Source organism: Amblyomma mixtum, chromosome 2, assembly GCF_055824585.1.
Source record: "Amblyomma mixtum isolate Tamu chromosome 2, ASM5582458v1, whole genome shotgun sequence".
Lineage (NCBI taxonomy): Eukaryota > Metazoa > Arthropoda > Arachnida > Ixodida > Ixodidae > Amblyomma > Amblyomma mixtum.
In genome coordinates, this window is record NC_143013.1 from 68,888,302 (window position 1) to 68,913,370 (window position 25,069).

The 25,069-nt window shown below is 46.5% G+C and overlaps 1 protein-coding gene across 1 annotated transcript; it reads right to left on the bottom strand.

The window, feature by feature from the left end:
- Window positions 1-685: 685 nt before the first annotated feature.
- Window positions 686-24,898, bottom strand: hd (humpty dumpty). The gene is made up of 11 exons (XM_089571800.1): window positions 24,777-24,898; window positions 24,546-24,632; window positions 23,860-24,052; window positions 21,410-21,506; window positions 18,023-18,115; window positions 16,694-16,867; window positions 13,349-13,721; window positions 10,207-10,306; window positions 9,291-9,395; window positions 8,287-8,476; window positions 686-5,341 (listed from the first exon to the last, which is right to left on the bottom strand). The coding sequence occupies exons 2-11, from the start codon at window positions 24,553-24,555 to the stop codon at window positions 4,994-4,996; spliced, it is 1,683 nt and encodes a 560-aa protein (XP_089427926.1). The 5' UTR covers window positions 24,556-24,632; window positions 24,777-24,898; the 3' UTR covers window positions 686-4,993.
- Between the last annotated feature and the right edge of the window lie 171 nt (window positions 24,899-25,069).

Genomic DNA, 25,069 nt, shown 5'->3' on the forward strand with positions numbered 1-25,069 from the left:
TTATAGAAATACTCCTTAGAAGTGAAGCGCCGTATCTGCCCCTGCACAGAGCAGAGTGAGAGAGAAACAAAGGCAGGGAGGTTAACTAGGTGACACCCAGTATGCTATCCTACATGTAGGAAGAGGAATAAAGGGAGACAATGAAAGAGAAAAGAGGACCCACTGGACATTAAAACTCCCATGGATGTCCTGCAGACATTTACGACGTCCACAGGACGTCTAAGAGAGTTCCAGGGCCCATTAGGGAATGGGAGATCAGCTTTGCACATGTCCATAGGCCATTACTATGAGGTTACACAAAAAGTAAAAGTAGAGAGAGAGGTACTGAGTTTCGTAGCATGAGTTTCGTACGACAGATTTCAGTACTTCATGACTTGCTTTACCCCAAGAGCATGGGGTAAATTTTTAGGTTGCCTGTGCAACCTAAAAATATGAAATCAAAATAATAAATCAAAGTGCAGGAAGAGACTGTTAAACTGTTGGCACTAATATTACGGGAAAAGTTGCACCAATCAAACAAATTAAGACTTAACAAATGCAAGCTGTTAATCAGTATTCACCTTTTTAGAATTTATAAGCTGATTGTCTTTTTCAGTTGGAGTTACAAGAAGAGGCAAAAAAAATCGAAATGTTTGAATGCTCCGAAACTGATAAAACAAAGCAAGCAACCCTCAGAAAGACTTCGAGAAGTAAAATAAATAGTTTATTTCATTGAGCATAAGATGAAACCAATGCAATGCAGTATCCCCCACTCAATCCTCTCCAACAGCCTAAAAGTGCATGCCCAGGAAAAACCTCAAACAGTAAAACAAAGGTAGACCGCTTCAACTTTTTCAACATAAAAGCCTAAATGGCAACAGGTCCTTCGAACAGTTTGTTGCCACTGCATCAGAGGAGCAGCCACCTCAACAAGCTACAGCAGCAGGTTTCAGCAGCTCCTTCACGGAGGATAGGAGGACTGAGTGGAGTCTTGTAAAGTGAGACTGCCATGAAAGACAAGCAAAGTGATGCCAGAACTTATAGACAGCATGCACCCCTACAGAGCAATGAAATGCAGACAGGAGAATACAAGATGACAATGCAAAAACTGAGAGATATGACGATGAAGAAGTAACTGCTTAGTTAGACATCATGCATGAAGGGTGTTTCACTCTATCAGAGGACCACGTTACTACACTGAACTAAAATCCAGGCAGTAATGCCTGTATCCAAATGGAAAGTGAAGTTATCTGACAACGAAGGTTGACATTCTAGTAGAAGCCAGAGCAAACAGTAGCAACACTTGAATGTGAACAAACGGCATCGGTTGATGTGCTGAACACAAAATTTGATTTGAAATTTTCGAAGAATCTGGCTCCATTTAGTTGCACCAAATTACCGGTGCAATCTTGTTTTGCAGGCAGAAGCTTGCATCTGGCCCTTTGTCGGGAGCACAATGAAATGTTCAAGTGGCAGACTACCACCCATTCTGCTAGTGGTGACTTGGCATTGTTTTCTAGGTTGCTCTTCCTACAGATTACTTAAGATGGTGTGCATTACAAGCGGGAGACAGTAGCTGTTTGTCTATGGGTGCATTAGGAAACAAATGTCAGCTAAGTTGTGGGGACCTGCTCCCGCCGATCCCCTTTGGTTGGCTTCCCCGCGATGCACCCTCCTTAGCTTGGTTAGTTACCTTAACTAACAAGGGAGGGCACCGGTGTTGCAGCGACATGAGCGCCACAGATGGCGTGACTGATGCGCGCGTGTGGGTGAGGCGACCCTCTTCGGCTCGGGATATGGCCGTGCACGAACGTGTCGCGCGGTGCTCCGCTCCTCGCCGGCGGGGCGAATGGCGGAGCCTCGGGGGGGGGGGGGAATGTTCTCCCGCATCTCGTCCCATCCGGCCGCGGAGCTTCCCCTGCCCTAGCGTGGGCGAACATGCGCTTGCAACCGTGCTGGTGAGTCGGGCGTCCTCGATTCCCCAGCGTATTTTGCAGCTAGCTGGTGTTATAGTAGCAATAAATGCTGTTTGTGTCAGCCGGAGTGTCGTTCCTTTGTTCCCTCAGAGCAAGGCCTGCCATGGTCGGCGGGTGCTCGGTAGTGTACATACACGATCACGGGATGGGGTCTGGCAGTTTTGAAATGTGTCAGCCATGGTTAAACGGGGGAAACATTTATTCCCCCCTACTAGCACCCCCACAATGTGCATGGTTGCAGTGCACGGTGTTGGGATTGGTCAATTTTTACTATTGCACCCAGTAGGTGAAGCTTAGCTTTTTGCATTCCCATCTGCATTCTTCTGTTCATGTTTCGTTCATCCAACACAGCAAGATTCCACTCATGTTTCATAACATGAAAACATCGCGTGCACTTTTTTTTTTCCCCAGTATACAGGCTATGAATGACATGAAAAAAAAAAAAAAATAGGTGACAGATATCTACAGTACCCTTCTTGGCAGTGGTTACAGCAAATCCTCCAAATGTATGCCTTACGGAAGATCCAGTTAATATACTGAGCAACCTTAAAACTAAACTGGTGGCAACTTGCAGATGAAGGGGTGAAGCAATGAGGAGATAAAAATGAGTCACAAAACACTCAAACACATTCATGGTAGTCATGACACCACTACGGCCCCCTAGAAAGCGTTACAAGACAAACACATACTTCTCGTGCATAGAAACGGATATAACAAATTAAAATACCGTGAACTACCCCTGAAAAGGCATGCAAAGGCTGAATACCAAAGGAAAGCTTTCGCACCACAAACCATACTAGCAACGACCATGCATTATTACTTTATACACCAAAGATAATGTGGGCTTAATTTCTCAGCAATACCCACAACCACACACCCAACCAAATACATTTGTGCTCGCCTGAAACGGACCAAAAATAAAGCGCATGTACCTGCAGCAACTTGTAAAATGGTCTCACTTTTAGGTGTGCGAGGCCACAAGTGCTGCTCTTTGTACTTGTGATAAAGGCGTGACAAGTGAAGCAATGGTTACAAGCAACTTACGCTGCCTTCCAACTTCAGTTGCACTGTCCAGCAGAGGTTGTTTAAAACACGATTGCATAAAACTGGCCAAGATATATTCGGTATTACCCCAGTGACGTACTGCACAGAGTGCAGCTAGAGGCATTATAAAACTTAAAAAAAGTGAGAAGCTTCACACAAAAACTAGCTCACACCTCCCTCACGGAAGGTGTGTTCAGCGGTGTTTTCAGCTTGTAAGGCATCCAAAATGTGCTTAACCTTACAGTCTTTGGACAGGATATGCGGTGCCTATACAAACCTTCAAAATTTGAAGAGAAAAAAAAAAGTAGCTGTTACAGCTGATGAGGCACGACAAGACTAACGATACCTGTGAAGAAAAAATGGCCCCAGATGAAACCCCCTTTAGGTGCGAATTCTTATAATTTCAGATTTTCTTAAGAAGCATGCTCGGATTGCACAGAAAAAACTCCACCCTTCCCCGATAAGTAACTGTGCAATTTATCTCGGCTCCACATCGTGACATTACATTTAACGCCTTAATTATACTTCTCCCGACTCATTCCTGTCACTGCCGCCGCGGTGGCTCAGCGGTTATGGTGCTCGGCTGCTGACCCGAAAGACGCGGGTTCGATCCCGGCCGCGGCGGATGAATTTCTTTGGAGGAGAAATTCTAGAGGCCCGTGTACTGTGCGATGTCAGTGCACGTTAAAGAACCCCAGGTGGTCGAAATTTCCGGAGCCCTCCACTACGGCGTCCCTCATAGCCTTAGTCGCTTTGGGACGTTAAACCCCATAAACCAAACCAACCATCATTCCTGTCACAAATGGTTGTTATGCAAACAAATCAACACATTATAGGCACTTCAAATTGTTCATGCTTGCAATACAAGCGACGGAAAATTGACCTGACACGAGCCATTCCAGAACTAGCGCAAAAAATAGTGCCATCCATTTAAAAAACCGAATTCCTGCACTAATTTCACATGCCTGACCCGATATCATTCTGTGCGCTTTTCAGACTTCAGTGCAATCATTGTGCCCATATTTGTGGAAATTGCCCCTTGTACAGGCGACATTTAGTAGCATTCAGATTGCATCCACGCATGTGGACACTGCGCCTGAAGGGGATATGAAAAATGGTAAATCAGCTGAAACAATAATGAGATATGACGGAAATCAGTAAGCCCAAGTTTTCCCCCACACAGAACTAGCTGACAGAGTTGCACAGAGCAGTTTATGATGTGCATATGTCGCTGTAAAGTGACGCATATGCACGCTATAACAGACTGCCAAGCGCACTGGAGGAGCCATAAGCTCAGTTCATTCAAAACACACATGTGAAACGCATAAAAGCCCACTAAAACGCCAACCACAGCATCCCACACGGCGTGAATCACACAACAACAAAGCCACCATCATCACAGTAACAGCTGACACGCAGTTCTGCATGCTGTGGCCTGCCATGACAAGAGGAAGCTTTTTTCATGGGGGGGAAAAAAAAAAAAAAGGAAATGTGTCCGCAGCTGATCACGTACACCAATGACCTGCACTAAAAACAGAGACGAGCAGGTCGACGAGAGGTTGACCACCAATGTGTCAACTGGTTTACCAAATTGGTAGGCATTGAAACTTTTCTGTATGGGTGTGGCAACGTGTACAGGGTCAATCACACTAAAGGGAACATGGCTGCGCACACGCGGAGCACTATTGCGACCAAGCTGGTAGCAAACCCGTGCAAAGGAGCCGATGACACGAAGCATCACGTCGAGGTCCCTCTTCTTGTGTGCCACTCTGCACTGATTCATGAACGGCTTAGATGCAATGGCACTCTGCAGGTACGTGGCCATGCGGAGCAGTGTTCCCTCTAAGTGTGATTGACTCTGTACACAGCAACACAGAGAACCACGCATGCTTATGACAGAGAATGGAGGAAAAAAAAAACATTCCCAATTTACACCCAGTGTGCACCACCATTCTCAACAAAACAAACCGCAGTACAGTCTAGTTGGAGCCCCTCTAAGTGCATGCGGAAACGTCGTAGCCGCTCTCTTCCGCCTGCACGGAGGTCAGCACTGGTGCCGGTCCCTGGGGCTTGGTGCACATGTGCTGCACAAAGGGCAGCGACAGGCCGCAGTCCTTGAGGGCCTCGGTGGCGAAGGCGGCCGGTGCGGCTGCCGGCTGAGGGTGGAAGGCGTTGAATGCCGCTGTGTGGCTCTCGGGTGCCGTCACGAACGAGAAGGCCCCCTTGTCCTGGCTGCTGCCAAAGAGCGTGCAGAGACCGTGCAGGGCGCTGGGAAGGATGGGACCGCTCAGTTCCACCATGTGCATCTCCGTGCCGTTCTGCTTGACCCAGCCTTGCCGCACCTGGTGTCGGGACAACGGAGGGAGACAGCAAAGCAGTGTTTTCACCACGAGCTATGCTGACAGATAGCAACGAGAATAACAAACTCCCCCCCCCCCCCCCCCCCCCCCCCCCCCACACACACAATTTTCATCCTTTTCTGGGGCAAAAAAGTGACAATGATAATAGTAGTGCACGTCCTCACTGCCAAGCTAACTTTGAATACTGACGCTCGGCTACTCTTCTACTGTTTACACTCTTGCAAGGGCCTACCCCGTGTAAGGTACAGGGTGGTCCACTCTAAGTGCGAACACGGCTCCGCGTGGCCGCGCTCCGCGGAGCGCCAGCGGATCCGGCGCGTTCGCGCATCGAAGCAAAGCCGCGCAGGGGCCCGGGGGAGGAGCTTCGTGTCGTCTGCTACAGCACTGGCGCGCACCTCACTTGCATTGCTGGTAGCAGACAACACGAAGCTCCTCCCCCGGGCCCCTGTGCGCCTGCGCGGCTTTGCTTTGATGCGCGAACGCGCCGGATCAGCTGGCGCTCCGCGGAGCGCGGCCACGCGGCGCCGTGTTCGCACTTAGAGTGGACCACCCTGTACATACCCAACATGGAAGCCGGTTATATATATAAAAAAAAAGTCAACCAAAGAACTGTTTCATGTGTGCATAATTTTGCCCGCTGGCAGGAAACCGATGTTAACTGCCTGTGACACTAGGTATGCAGCGGACTCCACCTGGAACTGCAAACATATGGTGCCTCAATGCTGCCGACTCGTCTTGAGTGCTCCGAGTTCGCACCAGAAGTGCAACGATACGCTGTGCGTAAGCTAGAATGAGGTGCACCTATACTAATTCTGTGTTTCCCTGTGGCAACGCACCGCCCATCAGGCTCGGGCACCTGACGCCGCTAAGCCTAACATGCCTTAGCATTGAAGCTGCAGCAAAAATGCTTTGAATCTAGTCACAGTTTAACAGAGAAGGTCTAACCTTGTTACAAGTTCACCATCACGCAATAACTCCCCACTAAAAGTAAAGTACAACTGAATTCCCCAAAGAAGTGATGATGAGTGCGGAAAAGCAGGCCACGTGAAGGCCACCTCACACTGACGGTCGATAGCAGCACGCATGAGCACTGCTCCTAACAGTTAGCTGCGGCATTACTACTATCAGCCATAATAACTTAAAACCACGACATTTACCAGCAAGCCGATCTAGCAGCCGGCTGTACTCCAGGTGGTTACTAATTTGTGCCAGCCGTCGGGCAAGCGTCTTATCCATACTCCGGGGCAGCACTAATTAGCAAGAAAAAAAAGGGGGGTGTCAAAGCACAAAAGGGGGGTGCGTAATTAGGGCTCCACTGTAGTCGCAAAAATTTTATGGAAAAATGTAGGTCCTATGTAAGAGCCATGACCAGCCAAAATTGTGCAAAAAAACAAAACAAAACAAAACGCAGCTCTTACATGAGTATATACGGTACACTGCTCAGCAGACACCACCGTGCAGGCCTGACAGAACAGGTGGGGCCCATCCTCTTTCTCTACCAGAGCTCAGAGTGCCAGTCAACACATAAAGACTTCCCAAGGTCCTATTTGTATCGCGAAACCTTTGCTGGAGGCAATCTCACCCAGCATCAGCCAATTCCTTTGTAAGCTAGAAGCCTTTAAAGGTGCACTGAAGAGGAATCTGAACTTGTCTTTTTGCCGCGGGAACTCGATCTACACGTTCCTAGCATTCTTAGAAACTGCGACTTATTGCCCTGTGTGGCCGATTTCCCAAATTAAATCGAATTAACGGCCGGCTCCCGCCCTTTTTTTTTAATTCTGCCTCGTACGGTGGGCGGAGTCGACCAACACGGGGAGTGCCTTTCACCCAGTCCCGTGGCGGCTTGCTGCTCTGCCATCGGCGGAGTAATACGTAGTAGTCCGTAGTAGCAAATAGTCCGCGTGTATTTTTATTTCTGCGGGCTTATTTTGCGGCTATATTATGTGCGAATGAAACTATTTATTCATGGAAACCTAAAAAACAAAATAAAGCGAAAGCAAAGCCTCCACGGAGCTGGCTGAAAGGAACTTCACGCGTTGGTCGACTCCGCCCATCGTACGAGGCAGAATTAAAAAAAAAAGGGCGGGAGCCGGACGTTAATTCGATTTAATTAGGGAAATCGGCCATACAGGGCAATAAGTTGCAGTTTCTAAGAATGCTAGGAACGTGTAGATCGAGTTCCCGCGGCAAAAAGACAAGTTCAGAATCCTCTTCAGTGCACCTTTAAGGGGGGACACTGGTCTTGAAAAAAAAATTTTTATTAATGAAGTCACAGTTACGAAATCTTCAGGGACTATATATTTTTGTGTGCTGATTCTATATATGTCATTTAATTTCATGTAAAACAATTCCTTGAGCACTTATGCAGTTTTTATGCTAGTAGTTTGCGGAGAGTTTTGAAGAACATTTGCTGCGGGAAACTCACTGAAATGTATACCATTGGGTTCTCTTGACACCAAGGAATACAATAAGGGTGAAATTGTCTTCCTGCCTATCATAGAACTTAAGTTATAGGGTTTTGAAGTTGTCGCTTCAGAAATGAGAACGAAAGTGTGTATTCCTGTTTCTGAAGTGGCAGCTTCAGTGCCCTATTACTCATGTTCTATGAGAGCCAGGATGATAATTTTACCCTTATTGTATTCCTTGGTGTCAAGAGAACCCAATGGCATACATTTCAGCGAGTTTCCTGCAGCAAATTTTCTGCAAAACTTTTCCCAAAATACTTGCATAAAAAGTGCATAAGTGCTCAAGGAATTGTTTAACATGAAATGAAATGGCATAGTATCTAGAATCAGCTCACAAAAATACATGTGCCCTTAAAATTTCATAACTATCACTAAATTAATAAAATTTTCTTTTCAAGACCAGTGTCCCCCCTTTAAGGGCTACAGGGTGCACTCGACAGTCGGGGGTGCGCATCATCTCACCTTGAGCGAGCGCAGGCTGGCTCCATGGAAGGCCACGGGTGCGAGCAGTGTGGGGGGCACCCCAGCCAGGGGACCCGTGGGGCAGATGCAGGCACGGCTGTTGAGGAGGAAGTTGAACAGGGCCTGCGTTTCGCCCCGCTCGACAAACACCAGCGACCGTGGCCGGCGGTCCTCTCTGCTCTCGTCCAGCCTGGCCAGCGATGGCAGTCAAGGAGTGCACCGTTTCACAGCAACATAAGCTACGATGCAGCACCGATCTCAATTCATGGCACAATGGCTTAATGGAGCAATGCATTAACCGCATACATTTTTTGTCCTTCCATCCACAGCCACTGGAAAACTCCTGAAAACAAAACTTCAATAAAACTTGGGTTGGGCCTAGTTGGTACATGATGTTGTGAAGGAGTAGGTTGCGCAACCACGGGACGAACCACAAAGAAAATTTCAATAAACTTGGGTTGGGCCTAGTTGGTACATGATGTTGTGAAGGTGTAGGTTGTGCAACCACGGGACAAACCACAAAGAAAAGACAGAGACACACACAAGCGCACTAACAACTGTTTACTTCTTCCTGGGAACGCATACTTATACACCTGGCCATGCATGCTCAAATGCAATCTTTAACAACAATAGTCATGCCAAGGGCTATTAACGCAGACGCGAACGCAAAAAATTGATTTCGGCTATGTACAGAGCCACGGACGTGTCACTGATACAGTCTCCAGCGTTTTCCTTTATGTGGAAAGCTTCCAAAGCCAGCCGCGCGTGTTCATTTTTGCTTTTTCCTAGTATCACGGTCTCGTCAAGTCGCGGTGCACAATTTCTTTTTGGTTCGTCCCGTGGTTGCGCAACCTACACCTTCACAACATCCTGAAAACAAAGCAACCTGAAACAATTTCAGGTCACACCGGCATTAAAAATGTTCAAAAAACATGGCTGAGCAGGTTTTAGCCTGTACCATGTAAAAACAAAAAAAACTTCCGCAGGAAACCACAAGAGGATACATTTTGTTTTTCGTCGGGTTGAGGGATGGAAAATCTGCCTGGCTGAGGCCCAAACTCTCCAGCCAAGTCACAGGTTCCTCTTCTTCAGGTGCATTCTCTTCCAGACTGCAAGCCACAAACATGAATGCACATTAGCCGCCTAGCGAGAGGATCCGCACCAAGGAACACGCATTGCTCTGTTCACATGGTTTGAATTGGCATGCTTCTTTCCCATGGCAGAATAAATGACAGCACACATAGCAAGTACAGCATGAAGTTCTAGTATAAAGCGCTCCACAGCAGTGAAACATCTAAATGCATCGGCTGTATTTACTGGCATAATCCATTTTTTTTCCGAAAATAGAAATTTGTCCAGAGTATTCACTACACGTGCTAATACACTTACAAATGAAATAGTAAGTGCAATTATTGTGCCCATGCATCCGTTATACAAATAAATTAGTTCTTTTTATTCAGCAAACTGAGCAGCGCCTGACTTGATTGATGATGGCACATAAGTGAAAGGACGCTTTCTGGCGGACTAGTTGGTGCTTTATGTTCGTCTTCGAAACTGCGCGTGTATGTGCCCCTTGCTCTGTCCTGTGTGTTTTTTTGCACAATTTCAAAGATGAATGTAAAAGGGACAGCAGAGCACAAGAATAAATTTCAGTCAGACTGACAAGCAAAGGCCTCATCCTTCTGCGTAGGGACTGTGCTTAGGTGCTACTGCAAGAAGGGTTCTGCTCTAAACCCGGCCTCGCATTGGTGGCATTCAAAAGCAGCTGCATTCACTGAAGTTCAATACAAAGAATAAAAACAAGAAAAGGGTCACTGATCATTCCCGAGCTCCAATGCATCAATGCAAAGCCCCAAGAGAGGACAAGCATTAAGGGCTTAAAAATTGTAAATGAGGCCAGCAGCAAGGCTGCTCTCTCACCCGTCAGTCTTGGCTTCTACAGGGGGCGACTGCGAAGTGCCGTCCATGGTATCGTCCATCTGCTCTTGGCTGGTGCAAAGGGGCATGGTGAACGAAATTCCTGGGAAAACAATGTTTCAGCATAAAAAAGTGAGTGCAAGATGTATAAATCAGCACACAGTGTGTTCTGCACTGCAGGGTAAAATACATATGGTGCAAAACACATATGGTGGTTCAAACACATATGGTGCATTAGATGCATTTCTTTTCAAACTGCAGTATTCCATGCGACCAGCATGATTTAACATGTGTGAATTAGCAAACTGACTGCCATATCTATTTTAATGGGCCGTGTTGATGAACAAACAAAGCTGTGCTAAAGCATATCAAATTTACTGCAACAAGGAAACAAGCCAACCATGATCTCAAACAGTCAGTGAAATGAGTATGACACTTAAACTAAACCACTGGCAGTGAAAATTTCTGGTAGCTGCCAGTGCAGATTTAGTGCGAGCACCAATACCTTCCCTTACCAACAGGCCCTATGCAAAATGTGCAGTCATCTAATGGCTCCTGCGCACATGACCACAGACATCACATGTAATGCATGCACAGGCAGTATACCACCTCACACAAGTTAGTAGTGATTGATGGCACATACTATGCTATGGCTAACTTGCAGACTCTTCAACATAAAGAAAGGAGGCCCAGGCTGCTGCCAATGAGTGCTTAGGGCTCAAGTGAATTTGTGGACACTCTGTAGAACACAAAGCAGTTGGCATATTTACCCGAATATAGTGACCATGACTGTGAAGCGAGGGTTGCTTTTGCGGGTGTGTAATGAGCGCGTAACGGGCGTGCAGTGTAAAAAAAAAAGGTACGTGAATGTACCGTCAGGAATAAGACTGCAAAATACTGAAAGTTGCATAAACGTTGCGTGCACTACATTGTTGGGGGGGCCTTCGAGCCCAAACAATGTACAACAGTTGCTTAAACGCCCATCATAGCTTGAAGGTTTCAAGCGCCCCTTCCTTTTCAACAGATGCGCAGGAAATACTCAGTTAAAGCCGATACAAAGATAAACGTCATCACGTCAACTATGCGCTTTTGAGGTGCTGCCATAAAAATTTTATACTTGGCGAAGCTTTCCTTGGCAATGAAGAGAAGGCTACAAGGGCGGAATGTCTGGAACCGTGTCACTCCACGAAATAGTTCAGTCACACGACGATGTGCTTGGCTGCCTGCCTGGTGCCTTGCTCTGTCAGCGGTACCTCCACTCCCGTCACTGGTGCCATTTACGGAAGCTTCTTGTAACTAAGTGTGCCGAGCGATCTTGTTGTAATCAAGAAAACTTTTTCTGTGACTTTTCAACACTGGGATTTGGCATTTGTGTAAGAAATACGCATTAAATAACGAATATTTACAATGTTTAAGCACAAACTAGTAACTCCAAGCAGGAACTAGTATTTCGCTGCATAGGAAGACAGGACGAGTTTTGGTTCCATAGCTTCCACTCCACTGCCAGAAAAAGTTGTTGCGGAGTACAGTCGCTCAACCATATGGCGAGTCATGGCTCCCGAACACTGGTGACCGTTCTCAGCAGCATTTAAGTCGTCATCTTATGCACATGGCAGTGTCGAAAAATTTTGCAACAGCATGCAACTGAGGAAAGCAGTGAGCGTGCCTTTCAATGACCACGAGCATTGTCAAGCTTTTGTGCACAGACAGAAGATCACTGCTGTTAATGTACGATATCAATGGTGCTGTGGATACTGATGGTGTCTTCTGAACTTTAACAGACTGAAATGAAGGTCTTTATATTTCTTGAATTCTATTATGCATTTCCTGAGACCACGCATCAAATTCGTTCGCAGTGTTCAAGTGCACTCTCTCTGGTGACGATTTTCTTACTTCGCAGCCACTGCTCCCACATACACACTGTATAAACACGTGTAAGGGCTGCACTTTTTTTCCAGATTCGAGGAACAACTTTTTGGGTGCAGCCCATACAAGCAATGTGCGAAAATCTTTTTTTTCAAAGTGAAAACACCAATGAGGGAATCAGCGGAATTTATTCTACGTTCAATCGTCGCTTGCAGAGTCTTCGGACTCTGAGCTGGTGCTGTGCTCTGGTGCAGGCCCATCCCACAAGTCGTGCAGCATGTCCACTGTCAATGCGTAACCGTTGTTCCACACACTTCCATGACATAGGAAAGCGGCTCTTCTCCCAGTTGGGGAGAAATTGCACTGCTTGCATCGGAAAATGCACTTCTTGCAGCTTGTGTTCCTCAGTGCATCCTTTTGGTTGCACAGTCTTCGGACGCACTTCTTGGCCATGTCAAATTTCCTGCCCGCCGTACGCTTGCTGCGTTTGAGGCCGAACTCCGAGCTGTGTAGCTATTAAGGTGCTTGCCCATCGTGCTAAAACAGCAACGCTCGAAGGCAGCACACGAAAGCCACAACTACGTTGAACTTGCACGCTACCCCAACTTCCGTGCTTTGACAGCCACAAAAAGCTGGAGCTGGTGATATTGATGCCGATACGGATAGCGAAAGCTCACGGCGGAAGAAAAAGTTGACGATGATTATGAGCTGTGGCCTCGGGCATCATCCTTGGGTGGCACCTGGAAGCTCCTGTGCGTGCGTGTGGCCTCCACGATCAGGCGCAGCTGGAGCTGATTGCGGATGCTAAGACGCGTGCATTTAGAAGGCTATTCCTGCAGGGGTCGTGGGAAGTTTGGGTGAGTCCTTACACGAATTTTCTTTTTTTTTTAATATTTCCTTCGGGAAAACAGGGTGCGGTCTGCACATGGATGCAGCCCTTTCATGCGTTTACATGGTATATACTGTGCTGTGCTGGTCATCTTGGCTGAATTTTCATGGTTCAGAGTTTGTGTTGCTTCACCCGTCAGACATGCCACCTTTGTCCCCATGCCCATTCCCCATGTTGGAGGTTGACCTACACAACCTCGAGATTCATTTACAACTCGAGGGACGACTTTTTCACTTCTGTCAGCCATAAAAAAACTCGAGCTATATCCGCGTAAATATGGTATTATCTGGCTGACCACCATTACCATGAACATGGCCAAGGTTGCTGGAGGCCTCAATAAACAAGCGGCAGTGGTTCATGCCCTGGGACCGTTGCAACAAAGCCCCTCACCCTCGTCGCGCAGTGCCTGCCTCAGGCCCCGCGTGGTGGGCGTGAGCAGGGCGTGCAGGTCAGCCAGGCCGGCCACGCCCGCTGCCCGGAAGAGCGCCGTGAAGGAGGCGGTGCACACGTAGAAGTAGGGGCACTGGCGGGCACGCAGCAGCTGGTACAGGGAGCGGAAGCTGTGCGCCCAGTCCCCCTGCAGGGTGGCCCGGGCAGGGCTGGCCGGGTCGGCAAACAGGGAGGAGGAGGCCTCCTTCCCCACCGATGCATTGGTCAGGGTGCCATGGCGCGGGAAGAGCCGCAGCCAGGGCAGGTGTGGGTGCATCCACACCAGGCACTGCTGGTGGAAGCGCGCCTGGGGGCTGCTGTCCAGGCTGCCCCGCTGCACGTGAAAGAAACGGAGGGCAAAGATGAAATGACGTCAACTCTGCAAAACTACAGAACCATCTAAATGTCTGCGTTTTGACGGCTATGCATGTGCTGACTGTTCACTCAAAGAACTGGTAATAAAACCTAACTTGGAGAACTGCGAAAAATTCAAGCGGGCACTTTGTCGACCTAAAGTGCGGTGAGGCGAAAGCCTTAAGCGTGGTGTTGCTGCTTGTGTCACTGATGTGTGTTTAAGATGTTAAGCTTCGCCTGTAAGAGTGAAACGCGACAGTGTCTTGCAACGCTGCCAGGGAGTCCATAGAACACCATCGCCCGTTCGGGAGGAAAGGAAATGCATCTGTCTTGCATATCTCGGTGAACACCTGAACCACCCTGTAACAGGAAGGGAGGAAGATGGGAGTGAATGAAGACACCCTATTCACTAGACCGCCTTTGTTCATTCCAACCCATCGAACTGGCATGGCGGAATGGTAGCGTGCTCGTCTCGCAGTCGGGAGACCGGGGTTCGATTTCCGAACTTGACCAATTTCCTACTCTGTTTTATTTATTTATCTGTCCTCACTAGAAAGGTTAATTAGGCTAATTGGGTAATGAAGCAATCAACTAAACTCAGTCCGATTTACTTGGGGCATCACTATATGATCCCTTTAATTGGTTGCATGGTTACTAGCCAATGTACAATTGGCCCCGTTTGAAATTCGCGCACTGTGACGTCACGACCGTTTCGACCAATTGAAAAGCGTGCCATTTCTGTCGACAACTCCTGCTTACAACGATGAGGCATTAAAGGGTTCCGCCTTAAAATGGGTGTCACAAAAGTGTAGCACCTCAGAAAACTGCCCAATGAAATGTTCACGTCGGTGAAGGTCTAAGAGCCTGTACCGCCACTGTTCAGGCACGCGCTGGAGAGAACGCTTGGACCTCGGCCTTGACTGGACACTGCCACCGCTGCTCTGCCGCTATCATCTCTCAGGCAGCCCTCAAATAAACATGGCCACAGATGACCTAGTGGAACTATTACTGATGCAACTGACAAAAATGTAATTTTTTATAGCAGAAGTCTCACGGCACAATCACCTAACCACAGGAAAAACCGCGCTGCTCAAACAACACTGCCCAATGAAGCAGTGCCTCAATTTTATCATGCTCGGAGTGTTGTTTCTCAGACAATTCATGAGGCGCAGCAAACGAAGTTTCTCGCCCAATAAACGGTCACGACTTGTAGAGTGAGCTGCCACGCAGTGCTAGACACATCTCCTAACTTAACGAAGCCCTGTTTTTGCTGAAGTCCCATTGAGGATATACTTGAAAGGTTAGCTAATGGCCTAAATCAACTTTTTTTTTTTTTTGGCACCCAGAGTCCCTTCACTAGGAACTCTGCATCAAGAGCAAGGTGCAGGAAATCCCTAAAACTAGGCTGCAAAGTACACTGAGCACAGATGAAGCACACTAAAATGGCACATTGCCATTTGGATTCTTTCTGCAGTTTCTATGCAGTCAGTAAAGCATTTGCCACGGTTCAGGTTCCGTTGCAGAGTGCCACACAAAGTAGCATAGAAAGGAGTTTTTTTAGCTACCATGCACAATTAATCTAACCAACTACGCACATACCATGTGATACTGGAAGAAATAAGCCACCCTCTTGCAGGAAGACTCCATCCTGAAGGCCTTTTCCCACTACTCTTATGTGATAACGAACTGAGACTGACAACAAAACACTCCTCACTGCTAGCCTACCCAGTGCTCTAATCTGCATCTGCACTGACGTATCGATGACGCAAATCTCACGGGATCACAGAAGATATTCGCATCAGCTGAAACACCTACCTTCAGAAAATGAATAAAATTCGAATGTTCAAGCTTGAAAAATGCAAAAAAGTGAATTTATATATGGCCAGAAAAGTCTATCCCTTCAGAAAAAACTGCAGAGAATGTTAAAAGCTGCACAACATGGGCTAATATGCTTTCCAAAATTTTGGATGCTCGCGAAGCTGCACCCGTGTGTGTTTACATATCTGCTTGGACCGATGTAACAGTGAAAATGCCCCCACTGCTTGGGACTCGTGGGCATGCACCGTGCGAGCGGTGGCCGCGGCATTAACCCTTTCACTGCCAGGTTTTTTTACTCACATCTGCACACACCCTGCCAGTTTTTTTTTTGCATGTTAGTTTCCTGGAAATATTTTGCTAGTAACGCACTAAAATGCTCTGCAGGACATGTAGACATGTTTATTGAAGATAATCTTATAGATATTAGTTGTAATGAATCAAATCTTCCAGCACCAATCTGGCCTGTCGGATTTCCTCTTCTTACGCGGATTTTTCGGTGGCAGGGGGACTTCATCGCTGTCATCACTCGAGAAGGCACTTAGGCGGGCTCCTTCCTCGTTCTCATTATCATTGGACTCCGAATTCACAAGCAATTTTGAATTTCTTTGTCCGTCAAAGCGCGGACGAATGTGGCACACAGCCTCATAGCTGCTGTGCGCAGACCAAAACGAAGTGACTCGGATGTGAAAACATGCGCGCCATCTGTTGTTTAATATTTATCCTACAAGATCTATGAATTTACGGAGTCTCTCCATAGATGGCGCTACATGTTTGCATAGTTCTTTTTTACACGAGTATTATCGGGAGCGGCAGGGGGTGAGTTAAAAAGCCAAAACTAGTTAACTCGGGAGAGGCAGGGGGTGTGCATATGTGGTAGCCCGAGTTATCTCGGGAGTGGCAGTGAAAGGGTTAATGACGTGCGGACACCAAGCATGGCTGTGGCAATGTCTACACACAGAGCAGCTAGCATTCTTACCACCCCCGCCTACCTCCGTTTTCAGCCGCTCCGCTACCAGAACGGCAGCAGAGCATGCATAGCAGATGCTAAATGACCACACCTGCCCTGACCACCACTCCATAATTTTTTACTTCTCTGTTGCTAAGGCGACAAAGGGCAGCGGAAATGACCCTCACCTCGGTGGTGGACTCCTGGCAGCCGCCGGAGTGGATGCCTCTCACAAAGCCCGTGGTGCCACTAGCCTCCTCGCAAGTCTTGAGGCTGCCGCTCCAGGGAAAGCGGCTCGCCGAGCAGAAGCGCACGCGGGTCTTCAGGCTCCAGTCCAGGGGCAGCCCCGGCTGCCTCGACAACTGTGCGCACAAACAAACAGGGGCATTCCGCCAGTTAATGCGGAGTCCACAACACAGAACCACAACCTTCTGTGCATTTACACAAGCCCTGGAGGGTGCCATTTACTCAGGCTCGCGATAATCCTCACCACTGCAGTCACGGAGGGGCTAAGACACGCAAAAACCTGTATCCACAGATCACAAATGTGACGTCAGCATACCTGCCCTCAGGGGCTACCAGTGGCTGCTGTTCAGCAAAGATGACGGCTTGACAAAAACAAAGCGCAGCAGCTACATTAACAACTGATACAGAGCATGGAAATTTCACAAGTTCACTAGATCAATACATACAACTTGCATAAAAATACAACTACACTTCAGCCTTAGAGCAGTGAAATATGAAATCCCAGTTCACTTTAAAAATGCGACACACACACACACACACACGCACACACACATATACATCTCCTAACTCTAGTCATCACTTAGTTATCAGTAGGTTTGAGTGCATTATATGCAGACAGTGCACATTACAAAATATTTAAGTATGAAATGCTTTTAGCTCCCATCAGCATGCCGCAGGAGGAGAATAGTGAACCGAATCTAAACGAATTTTGGCGAAACTTTCAGTTCAGCCGCCCCAGTGCCTATGTTCTGCACTGCCGCCAGAGCAGCGCCTGCATCAACAACAGTGTCCTCATGGCCCTGTGGTGGTAAAAGCCAGCCCGCGGTGCGAATAAGCCCAAGATCTGCTCTGTAACCCGAGAGGCACATGCGCAGTCCTGGTGGCACTTGATGAGCGAGGTGTCAGCGCTGTGTGAGCTGCTGTCATTACTTAATGCGTGAGCCGGCAGTGCAGGTCATGTGGCGCCATCTATCAGCACAACCAGTAACCAGGTCATGTGGGCTGCCATACTTAAAAAGCAACGAAGAAAGGCAAGCGTGCTGCCACTCGCGAAAGAAAGCTTCGGAAAGAAAAGCGGCCGATGTGGAATGCTCCCCAAGACTCGAGTGCGGCTATCAGTATCAATGAGCCATCCTAGATTACGCTACACCTTTCCTGCAATGCATTTCATGCTTACATCTACTCTCAATGATGAGATAGTCAAATTTTTATTTGAATCTCGAACATGCACAACGCATTTCCAAGACAAAAAGAACAAACTGGGTGTTCACCTTTCTGGGCTCTTCAGGCTTTGCCCCATCCGCTAGAGAGTGCCGCGTTTCATCATCGTAGGAGTCAACGGCAACTCTCGAAACAGTCAGTCTCTGCAAAATGCATGAGAGAAAGCCCAAAAATCAATAAAAACACTGTTGCACAGAGTAAAGTGCAACCCCTCAACAACAAATGCTGCTACAACAAAGTAGTTTTGATTTGCTCTCAGCAAAACATATGAAGAAAGGCAATTATTTCACCTAGTAACGAAGTTTTTGCGAGTAAGCAGCCATTTTCCTTTTTTTTTTTTTTGCACATCCAAATATGCCTGCCTTTTTGGGCTCACAGCCGCCTAAGTCAGTGCACTATAGCACTGCTGACACTTCCTGAAAAATCAAGATTAATGAGCAGACACGTGTGCGCACAAACATGTGATCTGGTGTATGATTGCCTCCAATCATACACCAGATTGTATGATTGTATGATACTTGAGTGGCGTCGACATGGTACTCATTTAGATTTTCTTTCCCTCTTGCTCAACCGTAAGTTGGGACTTGACCCGTCATTATATCTTTTCCTTCAGCCCGCAAGAAGCACACGCCACTATCACACCAGCCTGTTAGCACCATATTTCGCACGCACAAATCTGTTCAAATTTTCTTTTTTCCCGCGCACAATAGCGGACTGGAACTCTCTGCCCCACACGGACCAACACTGACATATTTGACATCGGCCATGCTTTGTAATTGTATGCATGTTTCTTTTTCTTTTTTTTTCGCCATGTGACTTTTTGTTGCCATGTGATTTTTCTGATTTACTCAGTCTGTACAGTGCCCGTCCTGCTTGGACCGAACCATGGTCTGCAGTATGTACATAAATAAATAAATAAATAAATAAATAACAGCCTTTCCGACGGCCTGCACTCTGCACTTGCGACCTGCGGCCATCAGTGCGAGGCAGTCGATCCTCTTTTCTCTTCACTGAGGAAGGCAGGACAGACATCAGTGGCACATTTATTTTAATGTGAAGTTATGTGTCAGAATGCCTCCAGGGAGCGCTGCGTCAGCATGACCAGTGGCGGGACAAAATCAGGGGTGCTTCTATAACACACGCGTGAAAAAAAAGAAGAGATGCATTTTGATAGCCAGAGCATTCACCGAGCAAACATCAAACTTCGAAACAGCGAAAGACTAAACATGACAAGATTCTAGGAAACACAGTAGAACCCCTCTATTGTAAAGTCACTCGGGACAGCAAAATTTTTTACTATATCGGTGTCTTCACAATACTGCTTGTTGGTGATTGCACGGCTTCGAGGATGCTGTTTGGTAATTAACTGGCTACTTACTAAACACATCATGTCGGTTCATAAAAGAAACACTGCTTGTTGGTGATGGCACGGCTTCGAGGATGCTGTTTGGTAATTAACTGGCTACTTACTAAACACATGTCGATTTATAAAAAAAACTCAGAAATACCTTCCATCCTGCTCTTACCGTCCCTTTATGTCAAAACTATCTTGAGTTGTCATATTTTATGTTACCACAATTGCAATTTTGTTGATGTCTAAGTACCTCATTTGCACGAATAAAACGCAGCTACAAATATAACGCAACTTTGATCCCAGGCGAAAAACCAAAGCTTTGAGTGAACATGGCATAGTCATCTGCGGTCTCAGTGTCATTTAATAGGCAATAGTTAAATAATGCGTGCAAATTATCAGGTGCACCAAAACTGCCCACGCAGTGTTGGGAAGCCTTCACTTCTTTCTGCCGCTGCTTCATGCTTCGTGCTCTGCACTGCTGCGAACATTCGCCCTTTTCTTCCCTACTCTCACTGCACACTTTTACCGCCTTTCCTTTCTCAGCGACCTGTGCTGCTTGTTTCTATGTACACAGCCAGCTTTAATCACCACCCACGCGCACGATGTGCTTTGTCTCACGACCACAAGGCCTTTGAAAAGTTGGCTTCTTCTCGCAGCTCATGAGCCTGGTGGCTAAGACATCTCAAAGAGCGCTGTTTTATCGTCCTTGGTATTCGCTGCGCTGTCATCATACCGGAGCAAGTCACCAAAGGCAGATGCTCTTTACTATATAACCGTGTCTTTACTATAAACGAAAGGAAAAAAAAAATTTTCAGCTGTCTATGATAAGCAAAATGGGACCGCAGTTTTACTTCACTATATTAAGAGTTTACTATAGCGGGGTTCTGTTGTAGATTCATAGTGTTGAATCTAATCTGGCTGTTTTCTGGTTTGGTTGGTGGTTTATGGGGTTTAACGTCCCAAAGCGACTAAGGCTATGAGAGACGCCGTAGTGGAGGGCTCCGGAAATTTCAACCACCTGGGGTTCTTTAACGTGCACTGACATCGCACAGTACACGGGCCTCGAATTTCTCCTCCAAAGAAATTCAGCCGCCGCGGCTGAATTTCTTTGGAGGAGAAATTCGAGGCCCGTGTACTGTGCGATGTCAGTGCACGTTAAAGAACCCCAGGTGGTTGAAATTTCCGGAGCCCTCCACTACGGCGTCTCTCATAGCCTTAGTCGCTTTGGGACGTTAAACCCCATAAACCACCAACCAAACCAGAAAACAGCCAGATTAGATTCAACACTATGAATCTTGATTTCCCCAACAACAAAGTTTCTGTCTGAGTGAAAATTTTCACAGGTTTTGTGAGTTTTATTGTAGCGGGGTTCCTGTGCAACATTTAGTATCACACGAAATGCCCAAAATGTATTTCTTTCTGGCTGAGCTAGGCACAATCGGCGAGGCACACTCCAGGATTGATGTCATTCCAAGAACAAATGAAAAAAAAAAAAAAAAGGTGCAAGTGTGCAAAGGAGGGTTATTCAACTTGGCTGCTTTTTATACTTTATTCAGTGACTCTCAATGATTACTCAAAAAGGTTTTTCCTGACTTTTTGCCGTATTTTCGAAGTGTTTCTCAATTCTCTGGCACTTTCAAGGCGTCTGCAGGCTAGAAACTCCTGGGTTTTACTAGTAGCATATGATTCATATAGTGAAGCATATGCTGCCCCATGGAAAGTGGGAGCTGAGAAGTATTCTTGGTAAACAAACGAAGAAGGCAAATGCAATAAAAGAAAATCGCTTTTACAGACACATGGGGGAAAAGCACGACTACTTTTATTTATTTTTATACTAAAAAAATAAAGGCAAAGTGCCCACGAGTGGAGACCAATGTATAATGGCAGACACTGTATGTTCCATTTCTACATGTGGTGCAATGCTTCTTCTACTTTCATTCAACCAAAAAATTTACTGAAATGGTTCCCCCCATACCACTTCCTCGGCCTTTAGCTGATTGCAATGACCTAAGGCCTGGTCCTGATCTTTTTACAACGCTGCTTTGTGCAAGAGTCAGGACATCAGCCAACCAGGCCTACTAACCTGAGGAGAGACAGCCGAAGCAGCAGGGGTAGGTGTTGTCGTCCTGTGCAGCAGAGTGTGAAATTCTTCTACTCGAGGCTTCTTCTGCACCGAACACCTGCCAGGAAAACCAAAGCCCATGATGCACCACGCCGAGGGGGCAACATGGCTGAAACCTGTCTCAAAAGGGCAGAGCGCAACTAAGGGCAACGCTGCCCGGAACTTGGTACTATCATCCCACCCAGGCTAACAATGCATGAGTCTCTGGTAAAGAACTCTCAACATTCCTTGCTAATCCCTCAAATTCCTACTCCCTTATCCCTGCCATTCTCTATAGTGCCAGCAACGCAACATATGAAAGTAGGAATCATATTACACTTTTGCAGCCACTGTGGGCAACTCTTGCAAAGCGAAAAGGACATACAGCAAAGGTGATAGTGAACTAACACCCAATCTACCCAAACCAAAACAAACGTGAATAAAGAAAATTATACCCTATAGGTCACACACCTGCAACTGTACAAGTTATCACGGTTAAGTAACACAAGTGCTGGATATATACAGAATTCAAAGCGTACACTTGTGCCTCCAAAAAGTAAGCACTTTTGTGTGTTATAGCAATATACGCCTCCTAGACCATGACTGACAGAGAGAGGTTATGCTCACAACCATTTGAGTGAGAGTCTCACTGGCACTGCCGCTCTCTCAAGTAAACTACACTAAAGTATGCACATGCACGGTAACTTGGCAGATATACAACGCATTAGCAACACAGGGTAAGGAAAAATGATGTACTCTCAAATAGATCCTAAAATTTAGTTTTGATAAATACTACAGAGTATGCGGAAGTCTTTTGCCTCTTTATTGCGCACAATTTGTGAGAATGGTGTCAAATTTGACTAACGAAGTGTAACAAACTAAAGTTTGCTGCATGCAGGGTCCACGCCTACAGTTTGTTATAATTTGGCTTCACTGCGGCATATGTGAGGATAAGAATGTTCTAATGTGAAAAATGATCTTTAAGCAGAACCTTTGCTATCCCTGAAATGACACAGCAGGCAAGTGCAATTTCACTTCATAGACACCATTTTAACATTTTATATATGGAAACAGGATCCTGTGCTGAAGTGCAAATTCACATGAAATATTACACAACTCTTGATGGTAAGCTCCGGTACACACACAGCAAGCCTTATGCCTAGCAAAACTGCGATTTCACAACGCTAAAAAGGCAGTTGCCTAGTCATGGCAGTTGTGCCGTGATGGAGGAAACAGCCAGGATGTCCGCACTCAATGCGAACATAAGATGCCTACAAACTTGTCTGAAATTACACCTGAATAATGACACTATCTCAAGTAACAGTACTATTCCAGCCAACTACTAGGTAAGAGCAAAGTTGGCTACCGGAAATTAACTGAAAGGCACAGAGAATCAGAGAAGTGAAGCGTGGAAAGCATGACAGACCTATTTCCAGGAATGGAATTAAAGGAGAAATGGGGTGAGCCCCTAGTGAAAAATTTTTCTAAGGGGAAACTGCACTGGCCCCTATTTCTACCAGTGAAAACAGCTCAAGAAATGCGCTGTGTCAATAAGACTCCCCCATGCCCAACAGCTGCCTACAAGACTGACCGTGCCTATTTCCCATAAAGTGCCATGACCAACAAACATTCCAAATACTGAACTCGTCAGCACACTAAAAAAAACATTATACATCAGCTACATATTTTGTACTGAATGCTTCTATTTTAGATAATGATCACCATGCCTCTGTCTCCTTTACACAGTGACCGGAAGGCCTCACACTCCCCCACAAACCCCAGTGAGCAGTGCTATGCTGCTCAACACTTAGCAACATAGGCATATTAGACCTACACACCTATGATGCTATGTTGGAAACATTAGCACATTTCTGCTAAGACTCAACAACAAATGCACTGCAATGCAGGCATTGTGGCTTTCATGCTTTCAAATGTGATGTATACCCTGGACTTCCAAGAAGCCTTACGTTGAGTCCAACGAAGCAATGACACTGAACCCAACCAGCTATTATGAAGATAATTTCTTCACTAAATGGTTTAGGTGCACAGCTGTTCAGGTAGAATCAGCCTGGAAAAGGTTCATCTGCTACTACATTTGGTCTAATGAACACCAAAGGTTCTCCTTCAAAACAACATTCCATCCTATCCATCCAGCGCATATCTCCAGCCTGCTAAGTGTGGGCACAGAAACCAGCAAAAAGAAACTATTTTAGTAACCACAGACCCTTTAGAAATGTGTAGGTACTAAGTATCCAATGGCTTGGCTTAGCTAAATGACACGGGAGAAGCAAAAAGAGATGCGATTCGCGCTAAACAGCGTGACAGTATGTGCTGCTCTTTTTATCAACACGTCTTTGTCACGAGGAATGAAACAGTTGATGCAGATTTCACGGAACGCCTTAGCATGGTGCACCGACAAGCCGACACTTTACCGGAAAGGGTTGAGACTCCAGTCCCGTTTCGGGGCAGCGGCGCTTGCGGTGTTGTTGAGGGCGTTCAAGCTAACGGGCTGCAGAGCTCTGGGCTGAAGACGTCGCTTGACGCCCTTGCGAAGCTTGAGGATGTCGTTAGGTTTCATCCAAACCGCCGGCCTGGCGGCCACATTTTCGACGTCGGCCAAGGTAGCTAAAAATGAACAGGACAATGCGAGGTATTACCGAAGAGCTGCGGTGTTGATACGAGCAATGGAGCATGCAAAAGAAGCTTTCATCTGCAATTTATTCAGCTGAACCGCATTCACAGCCAAAGTCCCAGCAGTTCATTTAAATTATCGACACGGTGACGCATGCACTGAGACAAAGGAGAAACAAGAATGATAGGAAACAGGCGAATCCTTGCATTTAGCAAAAAAGAAGCATAACTTTTCGATCGGACCCGAGTTCTACGCATCACTTTGTCCGGCTATCTTTAAGGCGCTACGTAACGCGGCCGTGGCAAGCAAAGAAAAAGCGATATCCGCGAAAAGTTGAATGAAGAAATAAATATTCCAGCAAATAAACGTCTCCGTTAAAACGGTGTGCGAATACTGCTAGGTGTAGCTCTCAGGGACAGGTGTGGCGCCGGACACTGTAAACAGATTCTTATGCTCGTCAAATTTAAATCGCCTTGGGGCACTTACCGGAATCCATGGTGCTTTGGTAGTAGGCTTTCCTTTTGTCAACAGTTTCGTGATTCTGTTGGTCTTGCACGCTTCACGGCTTTACTTCTGCGTTATAAAAACGAGGGTGTCACACAATGAAGCAGATGCACTCAAAGATGAGCCACTACCCCACGCCCAAGCATAACAACGGTTAACACAGCGCGGGGCTTCATATGTTTCAATGAAACAAAATTTGCTGAAGATACTCACGCAAGCATATTGTCATGCGAGTTCAATCCATGACTATCTTAAAATTTATTCAGCTGAAAACAATACAACAGCCGTTGGCACACAAATTCTGCCGCCTTAACAAGCGTCCTTGCAGGATGAAAGGTACCAGAGCGGGCCCGCAGAACAAAATACAAAATCACTAACTAAACTTTCATTAAGCGTTAGGATATCTTTTTTTTGTTTTTTAATAAAAATTTTCTAGGACAAAGTTTTTTGAAAACGTTAAAAAAGTACGTTAAGGAGTTTCTGCGGCACTAATAGCAATGGCGTCG